The sequence below is a fragment of the Helianthus annuus genome, chromosome 15, assembly GCF_002127325.2.
Source record: "Helianthus annuus cultivar XRQ/B chromosome 15, HanXRQr2.0-SUNRISE, whole genome shotgun sequence".
Taxonomy (NCBI): domain Eukaryota; kingdom Viridiplantae; phylum Streptophyta; class Magnoliopsida; order Asterales; family Asteraceae; genus Helianthus; species Helianthus annuus.
The window spans coordinates 111,495,317-111,508,058 of NC_035447.2; the positions used below are offsets into that span (position 1 = coordinate 111,495,317).

At 36.4% G+C, this 12,742-nt stretch overlaps 1 protein-coding gene across 1 annotated transcript; it reads left to right on the top strand.

Annotated features, from left to right (window-relative positions):
• Positions 1-775: 775 nt before the first annotated feature.
• Positions 776-12,272, top strand: LOC110876740 (histone-lysine N-methyltransferase ATXR5). Its single transcript, XM_022124900.2, has 5 exons — positions 776-933; positions 10,306-10,528; positions 10,796-10,896; positions 11,606-11,818; positions 12,113-12,272. Exons 1-5 carry the CDS (start codon positions 788-790, stop codon positions 12,270-12,272), a joined length of 843 nt encoding a protein of 280 aa, XP_021980592.1. The 5' UTR covers positions 776-787.
• The last annotated feature ends 470 nt before the right edge of the window (positions 12,273-12,742 follow it).

Sequence of the window (12,742 nt, forward strand, 5' to 3'; positions counted from 1 at the left end):
TAGAGTTAAGTAGTTTTCACCCACAGTAAAATGAAAAAAAAAAAAAAAACATTATCTGGGGGCCTATATTGCACAACAATTGATCTACAATCTTATCTAGAGTACATTTTAGCAAGTCCAAAGGCTAGTTGCAACGAAAAGAATTTCCGAGGGATAAATCTTGTGGTTCCAAAGTTCGTTTACTCTTTCAGTTGCAACGGAAAGAATTCCTGAATCAAAGGTTAAGATAATGTGCTTTTATCTAGGTATACTATTTATTTTAATGTTCTGATCTCTTGTAACAATATCCAGAATTTCTTTTGCAATTAATGTATAAATAAAATCTTCATCCAGAAACTTTCCTCACGTTGGTAGATCGTCATTACTTCGTAAGCTAAGCTAATATATTCTGAGTGAGTAGTTTGGTCATAAGTTTACTTTCCGTTTTTTTCCTATCTACAATGCGCTGGGGTTGTTTACTGTAGTACAATTGTTAGAGTAGATAAATTATTTATAAAAAAAGGCATGTTTATATGCATGATTTGGGAAAATTTTTGATCTAGGGACGAAGATCAACCCAACAACGGTTTTACGATATCATTTCCCTATATATTTTGTTAAAAAAGACACCTAAGAAATTTAATACATCAGATTGGTGTTGTAAGCCTGGCATTTTGTGTAACATGATGTGACAATTCCTTATATTCTTGATGCTCTAGCTTTCTGTAAGTTTCTTTTCTTACACAATCTTTTCTGTTCATAAAATAAAATAGGAAAGCGTGGAAGACGAGTACAAAGGTATGGATCGATGAAGGAGATTATGGAAGCTACTAAGAACGAGGTGGTCGTATGCTGTAAATGTGGGTCTGGCAACAATGGCGGACAGATTCGTTTGCCTATAAACTCTTGGTACTGCCCTAACTGCGCCGATCAATCGCCCCATCGTAAAAGTACGCAATTCATTTCTTTGATTACTCTATCAGCTTATCATATCACATATGCATGCATGAAAAGAATGACAATTAACAAAAGAGTATTTTACTAATTTCTACGATTTATCCTGTTGTTTGATATCATTTTCCGGTTTGATCCCGATATCATTTTCCGGTTTGATCTCGACTGATTACCTGGATCTTTTATGATCAAGAACCCTATATCCTCGGCGACGGTCTCTCTCAGGGTAGACTGTTTAAAGTAAGTTCGATAAAATCTACATGAAAATTTAGACGGTAGAAGATGAGTATTATCAGTTTAATGTTCAGGGATGTCGAGTTATTCATTTCGGGTAGTTTCCTAATCGCTAAAGCCTTTTCACATGGGGTTATATTAATGTGATTTTCTAGGGTACTGTCAATCAGTTTATCTCTCTATTCAGTAGTTTTCTCAACAAGAAAAAGTTAGCTCTAAGATTTTTCATGTCAAGTATGCTTAAACTTAGTATACCTCAAAGAATCTTTTTTGTTAGTTTGGTTGATGTGCAAGGTATTCATGATGAACACTTTGAATTCCTAGCTTTCGATAACATCAAGTTATGTTTTGTGAGCATCAAACATTTATATACCTCTAATCGTTTGATCTATCCTTCACGACGTGGAGAATATATTATCCTTTAAAGGCAGCCTGAATGTGAGAAGCTTCATTGACATTAAACAATATTCAATAGAAAAATTTTGTGATAATGTTCCAAGTTGTTTGCATTATATAACTTCAAATATTATGAGTCATCACATAAGTATAAGTTTGGCATAATTGAGTAGTTTTCAGTCACTGCAAAATAGAAACAAGAACATTATCTTGGGGCCAATATTGCAATAATTAATCTACAATCTTGTCTAGAGTCTAAAGGCTAGTTTGCAACTAAATGTGATATCTTCAATGCACAGGATTTGTTTGTTGTAATGCATGAGTTGGAGAATATAACATTATTTATAAAAAATGGCATGGTTGTATTCATGTTTGGGGAATTTTTGGGGAAACAGAAACAAAATTGTTTTTTTCTAGGGACCAAGATCAACCTGTAGGTCCCTAGAAAGGACCTAAGAACAAGGTGATTTCAAGTTATTAAATGTATAAACATAGGTGCGGAATCCGTGATTTACACACAACCAAGCAAGAGCACAATCAATCAAGAAGAACAAATCACTCAAAACTTTCTCAATTGATTTTGACAGAGTAACAGTATAATAGTTATCCAAAATAAGCTCCGGACTCTCTCAAAATGCACTCTTACATTTAGAATTGCATCATGCTGTATTTATAGGCAATGCAGCAGGATGACACGCGAAGGCATAAGAAAATTACACAAACCACCATATGGAGACACGGAGGCTCTCCTTCATGTTATGTGGGACACGAAGGCTTCAAACACACGAACCAGCCTTCGTGTTGTTTCGCGTAATAGACAAGCAAGACTCCTTCGTGTCTTGTGTAAGGTCGTCTTGCTACAACGAACACACGGACCTGGACCGATCGAACACACACGCGATGTGCGGAAACTTCTGCGTGTCTTGTACCACATCATAGAGCTCCTACAGAAGGTGTAGAAGATGAGAGAACCGAACAATCTGTTAATACACTGAGTATTCACAGATCACTATCACACCCAGTGAAGAACACACACAGTATAGGGTTTTGTTTCTCTCTCTAGAATGTATCTTGCACACAAAGTTTCCCAAAAACAACATTAGTGATTACATTCCATCACTAAGAATATATACAATCTCAAGTTCGAACACCCAAGTCCTTACAAATGAGACCCTAGACCTAAATACGGACAGAACAATATGAAAACACTTGTCAGTACTTATCAAATAAGTACTGACATTACAAAGACCTAAATTCATACAAATACCAAAGAACTTATAAGTTTGGACAACCCCAAAAACTTATAAGTACTGACAAATCAAGTTGACAAATTCGGACACCTAAAAACATAAGTTCTGACAAAATAACACCACAAATTTGGATCCCTTGAAACACTATCTTGTCCGCATTTGTGTTTGTAAACATATAAAATTTCAACAATTGTAGAACAAGTCCCTGAAGATTCATTTTTTTGGCAGTATCCAGCATTTATCAAACTTAGGTTCATTTACATCTTGTGAGTGACACGAAGGCCCACCTTCGCATGTGTACATAAGCTTAACATATTCTAAATGTTCAAATTGTTGCCAAGTCAAACAGGAGGATGTTTGACTTGGACAACTTACAACCAAACAAAAATACATAGAGAAAAACAAAGATCGTTTATACGTGTTCGGTAAAAATACAAGCAAAGACACAAATACATCAACACAACCCAACAAAGATTGTTGATGAAATCATTTCCCTTTTTCTATTTTGTTGAAAAAGACACCTAAGAAATTTGATACATCAGATTGGTGTTGTAAGCCTAGTATTTTATGTAACTGATGTGACAATTCCTTGTATTTTTGATACATCGGATTGGTGTTGTAAGCCTAGTATTTTATGTAACTGATGTCACACTTCCATGTATTTTTGATGCTCTAGTTTCTTTTCTAATACAATCTTTTTGTTCTTAATATAAAATTGTTGGGTTCGTAGGCTTTGATAGCCAACCCTAATTATATAGGTCGACTGGCCCTAATTGGGTTTTAGTCCCATTTAGTTAAGTATTGACTCAGGAGTTAACCCTGATCTTGTTCTACATATATACCCATGATGTAAATGTAATCTTTGCCATTCTGTAACAATTGTGAGCATCAAATAGAATTGAAACCCTACTTGCAACCTGTGGAGGTAGGTCACCTTGACCGAACCATGTAAATTCTCGTGTTCTTTATTTTCTACTAGTGTGTGTTTTTGTTCGCTTCCGCTTGCGCCTACTCTGATCCGATACCTAACAAGTGGTAACAGAGCCATAGGTTCAGTTAAACAGTTTACATGGTTCAAGTGTTAGAGAGGGAGAGAGTTGAACGGGAAGTCTAGATCTGTTGTTGCTACCGCCGCCAACGTGAGTACGGCTCTTACCAAATCTCTGAGTACAGTTCTTACAGTTTGGGGTGCTTTTGTGATTAGGTTTTTGGTTCTTGAAAACCTGGTTTATTGTTGGTTTTACACTCGGATTTGCATGAGGGGTCGCTGGTTCGGGTGCTTCGGGTTTTTGGTTTATTAATGGTTGCTCAGACTGCGGGTGCTTAGTTTTTGTGGTTTTTTTATTTTCTCGTTTGCAATGGCGGAAGACGGAAAGTTCTGAATCGAGAAGTTCAACAATATTGATTTTGCTTGATGGAGAATGCAAAGAGAGGCGTGGCTTAGTGAATGCGATTTGGATATGGTATTGGAAGAAAAACCAGTTGGAATGGACAAAAAGGCAAGAGGTAAAATTACAATGGCTTTGGCAAGGAGTGTTGTATGAGAAGCCGTCTGTCGGTAATAGGATGTTCTTGATGAGGGAACTGTTCACAATGAGAATGAACGAGGGCAGTCCAGTTACTTGCTTAGTTGCTGATCACATTAACGGAGTCAATTCGATTTTGTCCAGCTTAGCAACTGTGGGCATGAGGTTTGATGATGTTTGTTATCTTGGTCAGGAAGTATGAAAATGGTTACTGAAACTGCCAGAATTAGAAATTTGAAGTTTGATCGGATCCAGGATAGTGTTTTGGGTGAAGACATTCGCTAGAGGAACTCTAGTGGAGGATCTACTTCTGGTTGTTCAGTGTTAGAAGAAACAGTGGGAGTCGTGGGAAAAGCTTTTCTAAAGCTGAAAAACATGTGAGGCACTGATTCTGTGGTGAAAAAAGGCATGTTAAAAACAAGTGTCCCGATCCTCAAAAAGAGGATGGTAAATAGCATGTAAATTGTATTGTGTCAGACGGAGAATATGATGATGATGATGTACTCGTTTATTGTGAAGAGTCAATAGACACTTGGGCTATGGATTCTTGTTCTTCGTTTCACGCCTTGCACAGTGGGGGAGACGATGGTGAATCTGAAAAAATGAGACTTTGGAAAGGTACGATTAACGGTCATGTTCTTAATGTTACAGGTACGGGACAAGTCAATTTGAAGACTCCATTGGGCACTACATGGAGCTTATAGAATGTCAAGGTAATTCCAGGTTTAACGCAAAAACTTGTTTCTATTAGTCAACTAGATAAATAGGGAGTAGATGTTAAGTTTGGTGGTCGGAAGTGGAAGGTGATTGATGGAAATCTTGTCGTTACCTGTGGGAGGAGACGAGGATCGTTGTATCTAGTTGAGGTACCTGCTGAGGGAGTAGTTGTCCCTATTAAGTATAAAGTCTAGTTCAAGAAATCTAGTAAGCAAAAGAGGGTTCAAATTGCAAACTTGAATCTTGGTTCTTTGGGGATGTCAGTTGAATGTAGTTGAACATGGTTGAGGGTCTAACTTTAAGCCAGTCATGGGATTTGGTTATAGTGGGAACATGGGTCGTGTTTTGGGTACAATCACAAAGAGTTGTTGGGTTTTGAAGACGAGGTTTAGGCCAAAGCAAAATGCTCTCTTGGAGAGTTGCATTAATTATTGGTGTATCTTTGGAGCTGGTGGATCGTGCAAGCCGGTTGAGACAGAAAATGGGTCAATGGCGGTTTCAGCCATGATGGCTGGGTCAGATAAGACTGTTGGGTTGGAGCTTGTGGGAGCCTCAACTGGTCTCTCAGGTAAGTACTTGATGAGAGGGGTGGTTGCAACTAGGTGGATATGACTAGAGTCTTAGTCTGTTCTTGGGAACTAGGGGCTTGGAGGACTAGAGTGTTAACTTGTTTTGGGAACTCAAGGCATGGAAGACTTGAATGTGAAAATTACTGGAGTCACTGGTAATGGGTTTATTTGGATGGACTTTGTGGTCTATGCATAGCCTCCGAGTGGGAGATTGTCGGGTTTATAGTCTTTGATAGCCGATCCTAATTATTTAGGTCAACTGACCCTAAATAGGTTGCAGACCCATTTAGTTAACTTGTTGACTAAGGAGTTAACCCTACTCTTGTTCTATATATATATATATATATATATATATATACCTATGATGCAATTGTAATCTCTGTCATTCTTGTAACAGTTGTGAGCATCTAATAATAGTGAAACCTAGTTGCAACCCGTGAACGTAGGTCACCTTGACCGAACAACGTAAATTCTCGTGTTCTTTGTTTTTGCTAATGTGTGTGTGTGTTTGTTTGCTTCCGCTTGAGTTTACTCTGGTCCGATACCTAACAAAAATTGGAAAATGTTGTGATTATGTTATAAGTCATGCATTTTATTACTTCTAATATTATGGCTCAGCATAAATGAGTAGTTTCCCCGTACTGCAAAATAGAAAGTAAACAGTTATCTTGGCAACAATAGATCCACAATCTTATCTAGAATCTATTTTAGCATGTAGAATGACTAGTTTGTGGCCAAACTAGTTAAATGTAAGTATATAATGTTTAAAAAAATTGTTTACTCTTTACGACCTTTCAGTTGCGACGTAAAGTACACCAGAATCAATCAGAGGTTAAGAGAACATGCTTTATTTCTAGATCTACCATGTTAGATTTATTAAACTAGTTATGTTTATGTTTTATATGTTATTCGGATATACTTATATATTTAGAAACACTTATAAGGTTAGTTAATGATAAGTTTATGTAATAATCAAGGGATAAGCGGGAAAGCTTTTTCAAATAACTGTAATGGACAGTTACCCGCCAAATTCCCGAACCGCCAAAACGTTTTAGTATAAATTGATGTCACCGGAATCAATGTCCGGTACCAAGACATTTCAGTTATACTTGAATTGTCCATTTGTTTCTGTTTTGTACTTTCTGCATTCACAATTCTCATTCCTAGACATTCATTTGTTCCAATCAATCATGAACATGAATGTATCCATGTCTACAACTTCCGCTGAAAACATGAGTTCTCATCCCCAACATAGTGGTATCAGAGCCGTGTTGGGAAAGATGAACAAAACTGAAATTAGACCAAGTTCTACGTTACTTCCCTGTCAACACTGCACGGATGAGGCAAGAGAAAAAATCAAACGAAATCTAAGAGAAAAGACATGTTACTATTGTCGACAGCCTGGGCACAAGATTCACGCGTGTAAAAGAAAAGAAACCGATGAAGCGACACAATTGATACAGCAAGCAGTAAATGAAGGAATACAGAGACAAGATGGAGATGTCAACAATCATCAGGAAATGATTGTTGTCGGTACCGAAGGAGGGTTATGGAATGACATTTGTTACGTAAGCTCTGTATTTAAACATCATATTGCTGGGAATTTAAACGTGTTCAAACGAATTAAACATATAATCGGGGTTGATACACGCACTGGTGAACATAATTTTTTGTTCACACGGGGGGTTGGATCAATAGAAATAAAAACCGGAAATGAAAACATGAGAATTCAAAGCGTCTTTTATTCACCGGAACTCGATCGAAATGTATTGAGTTTAGATCAATTGACGTTGCAAGGATTTACGGTCAAAAAGGCCGGTGATACTTGTAGAATTTATCCAATGTTTTCTTGTCCGGTGAATAACTTGTTCAATGGAACGAGTGGGATGACAAGAGAAGAAGAGTTAGGCTTACAGGAGAAACAAAAGATTATCGAAGAAAATGTTCTTGATGAAGAATTCAAGCAACGCTATTTGAATTCCTATTTTGAAGAACTTAATCTGTCTTCACAAGAAACAGATTGGAGTATCATGATTGTCAATGCTATGGAGTTCAAAGAATTCGAAGATTGCAGAGCCTTCATGAATCTATTGGATGATCGAGATTTTGTCATCAAGTATAAACATATACTTGATTCAAAATTTGAGGAATTGGTTAAATGGTTCTTGTTCAATTACATGGGAATAAGAACTAGACAGGTTCCGCCAATGGATTCATATATGAGGAAAGTTAACCTACTGAGTTTGTATCTACTCGTGGCCATGGACGGTGGTTATCAAAATATAACAACCAAGAATACTTGGCCTGCAATAGCCAAAGATATGGGATTCGATTATGAAGATGGTGACTACATGAGGGCCACATATGCCGCATATCTTGACGTCTTAGAATATTACTACAATTTCAAACATGTTCAACAGAATATGCAGGACAAGAAGACAGTTCTGGAAGAAGGAACATCCACCAGTGGTCATCAAGAAGGTTCGAAGAATGAAGGAGTTGCCAAACAAAATGCAGTCGAAATGGAATCTGTTGCCTTATTTGCAGGAGTTGATGATGAAGACTGGAATAAAGGAAAGCGAAGGAAGCGTTTTAATTTCAATTATGCAAAATGGGCAATGGATGAAGCAAATCGAAGCATACTGGATCAAGCTCGTAAACATAACCTAGTTTAAGGGGGGTTATGTTAGATTTATTAAACTAGTTATGTTTATGTTTTATATGTTATTCGGATATACTTATATATTTAGAAACACTTATAAGGTTAGTTAATGATAAGTTTATGTAATAATCAAGGGATAAGCGGGAAAGCTTTTTCAAATAACTGTAATGGACAGTTACCCGCCAAATTCCCGAACCGCCAAAACGTTTTAGTATAAATTGATGTCACCGGAATCAATGTCCGGTACCAAGACATTTCAGTTATACTTGAATTGTCCATTTGTTTCTGTTTTGTACTTTCTGCATTCACAATTCTCATTCCTAGACATTCATTTGTTCCAATCAATCATGAACATGAATGTATCCATGTCTACAACTTCCGCTGAAAACATGAGTTCTCATCCCCAACATACCATTCATTTCATGAAATCATGTTATGTACTACAACTCATGCACTACCATAAGAGCAATCTAGTGCATTGAAGAGATATAAGAAGAGAAAGAGAACATATGGCCAACTACTCAAATCAGAATTAGCTTAATTAGCTTACACGATAATGACGATCTACCAGTTAAGAAAGTCTTTAGATAAAGAATAAATGTATACATTTGTTGCAAGAGAAAGTTAAGATATTGTTATGCGGACTCAGAACAGTGCTAAGAAGCATCCTTTTGATTAGATCCAAATTAAGATTGTTTCTCCATCCTTACATTCTGTTAACAACTAATGCAAGCAGTAATACATTAAATCCTTTAATATTGCTTTGTATTACCCCTTGTAACTTCAAATTAGCTTGATATGTTACTGACTGAAATCGTAATTTGAATCAAAGTTGAGAAAATATGACACCTGTCATACTTCTGGTTGCTTGGGTGGATCTAAATCTTGGTTGATATGATTACAAGCAAATTTCCTTAACTTAATGAAGTTATCCTTTTTGATGTTTTAGTAGATCTTCCCATGACTCCATCTCCTGTTTTGATTTGGTTATGCCTGATATATATCTAGCGGATGATTCGTAGTTTAATCATGTTTTAATTAAACCACATACCAATTTCCCAATGTGCAGTTTACTTAAATTTTTTTGTCTTTCTTTCTGTCAATTTTTATCTCCAATGCATCTTTTTTCATAAGACCAATGCATCTTCAATTGTTAAATGTTAGGAAATAGTTAGATACTAATCATGGCCATAAACGAGTCTCGATCATGTTAATGATGCTTCCATTACAGGTTTGATTACTCATTCCCCACTAATGCATGACTTGTTTGTTACATGTCTAATAAACTGCAGCTAAAATCAATCTAAGGCGCGATAACTATTGGTAACAATGGATATAATCTGATACAGTGACGGCAAATTCCATACTTCTGAGACAAATCGTGAAAAGTATTACTAAATGCGTTTATATAAAATAGTTTTTCATTTGTCACTGTGTTTTGGTCAGTGTGGGTGTTTCTTGGGAGCCTGTGTACTCCATATGTTAGACATCTTTACTAATTAATTAGTCAGGAGTTGGATGTCTAGCAAGCCAGAAATTGAGATCGCCGTTGCAGGGCATTTGCTGTCAATTTGTACCTTTTATATGTTCTTGATCTATAAAACGTTTGATTAGAAGGCTAGGAGGCCCAAGGTCATGTACAAGCAATGCAAGCACTAGGTTATAGTTTTTCCGCTACATCCTCTACAATTACAAAATAGCTACTCAACTGATGGCACTTACGTCTCAGTTCTTGTCTGTTTATAAACATCTAGCACTACTAATCTATTAAATAATTCAAGGAAAACATGAAGACCTATAAATTGTGCATACAATGAACATATATTAGGAAAAGGTATCCTACCTTCTGTTGGTCTGTTCAATGAGTCTTGCGTTATATCTGTGGGGATGCCTCTTAAGTTACGATATTCATCATGTGGAATAACTAGAAGACCGTTTTCTGTCTTATTGTGTTTTCAAGATTCTTTTCTTCTGCCTGTTTTTGATGTATTGTATTTCCTTGAATTAATAGATTCTAGGAAACACAAGAGGCGGACATGTACCCTGGTCCATCGTAAGAAGAGCCGCAGACTATTACCCTATACTCCAAGCAAAGATTTTGATCAAAGGCTGGAGCAAATGAAATCTTTAACTTCTGCTCTAAAAGCAGTCAACATGGAGTTTAGCAATGACCTCACTTACCCTCCTGGTATGGCTCCAGAATCTGCAAACAGAGCTGATTTGGAGAATGGTGGAGTTCAGGTTAGCTTTGGATTTCTCGCTTCATTTTGCTTATGCCTATAAATTAATGGCTGAAGTAAAAGATTTTAGTTCAAATTACTGTTTATAGTTGAAATCACCGAGTGGCCTTTGGCCTAGTGGTATCTTCAAATTACTAGTTCAAGTCACTTAATTAGAGCTCAATGCAACTCCACTGTCGAAAAACGCTTTTAAAAAGTTACATGGCTGATGTAATTGTTCTGTTTATATATGGTATGATATGCCCATCTGTTTTGGAATTTATTTAAGGTTCTTTCAAACGGAGACATAGAAACGTATCATAAATGCAGAGCTATGGCAGAGAGAGGTGAATACCCTCCTTTACGCATCGTCTACGATCCCATTGAAGGGTAAGTTACTCCAACAATATTCTTACTGTTGAACACATCATAGAAATGGGATGCATGGAGAACAAGTTTATGTAATATGACAATAATGTGTTTGGTTGCTAAGATTATTATTATATAACATATATTACAACAGCAATATAAAACAGTGGTGACCCAGGAATTATTTTTGGCGGGTCACAATGTTTGGTCTTCGTAAGAGGGACTTTTGTACCTTGTTATATCCCACGCCTCTATACTAGAGGTCTACGGTTCGAAACCTGTCCTCAACATGCAGTCTGCTATTTTTAACTGAACTTAGTGTCCAACCCATACAAGAAATTAAAAAAAAAAGTATAGGTTTCAAACCCGGTCCATTCAATGAAGGAGGAACGTATATAACAATGCAACCAAATGTCTTCTGCTATTTCCGTCATGATGCAAGTTATTTATTGAGGTCATCATCCAAAAAAACTATCAGGTCAATCGATTTTCCGGGTGACACATAAAAAAAGTGTGGGATCACTTGATGTGGGTACCCAAAGGATGGATCTGCCCGCTGAGAGCACTATAAGAAAATGTTAGACAGAAACCCTCTAATGTATATATTTTTTTTGTTACTGTTTTCATATAGAAACTATTATATACAAAGTTATATTTCCTTCTACAGTCTAGATTAGACCCCACATGCATTCAGTAGCTTCAGTCATTTTTTTTTTTTTTTCAAAAACAGATATACTATTCAAGCTGATGGTCCCATTAAGGACATGACGTTAATTGCTGAATACACTGGGGAGGTAGATTACATCAAAAACCGAGAACAAGATGAATCTAACAGCATGATGACCCTGCTTTTAGCAACGAATCCGGATGAAAGTCTGGTGATCTGCGCGGATAGACGAGGAAACATTGCTCGTTTCATCAGCGGAATAAATAACCACAAACCGTAAGTCTTTCAACTGTCTAATGATTCATCTTATTGAGTGTATGCAATCAACACAGTGAAAATGAAAAGAAAATACAGCCATTTGTATGTATGAATAATTTTGTGAAAAATCTATACAAGCGCGTTGGGTTATTTTTCATTTACTTAAAAATAACCTAAACAAAATCGGTTGTTCTTGTAAATTATAGTAGTCTTTTTAGCATTTTAATGATAACAACAATTACTCATTTAATTGTGAATCTTCTTTCTTTGGTATATATCAACGGTTCTTTAAATCATTACAATGTTTTTCAGCGAATCCAGGAAGAGAAAGAACGTCAAATGTGTTCGGTATGATGTAAATGGAGTATGCCGGAACCTTTTGGTTGTTACTCGTCATATAGCTAAAGGGGAGAGGCTATACATTGATTATAATGGTCATGAGAATGAGTACCCGACTCATTATTTCGTGTAATTTCTCTCCATACACATGTATGTACTAACACCCAAAAAATGTTGTTTGGGTCAGTATGTGTTGTTATAGAAGTCTTTTATATTATTACCTTATGACAGTAATTACTAATCAGGACATCATATAGGTACAATAATAATAATAATTTCCAGTTAAAAACAGTTAGCTTTACATGTCCACATCATATTACCATATCTTGTGAGTTTAAAATTTGGATTTAAGAAGGATATGGAAGGAACTAAACCAAAATAAGGTAGTTGCTACATAATGATAGGTAGTTGCCCATTTCCAAGCCAAAATAAGTCTTGGGACCAAGCGTGTGTTTGCTGGATCCTCAAGTTCAAAGTAAACATCATGATGCCGTAGGGAATATTTGCATGTGTCCATTTCTCAAAACCTTGTGGGGAAATATTTTCTGTCCATTTGATTTCTTAAAACCTTGTGATGAAAAGGTTCTTACGGTTTTTGACGAA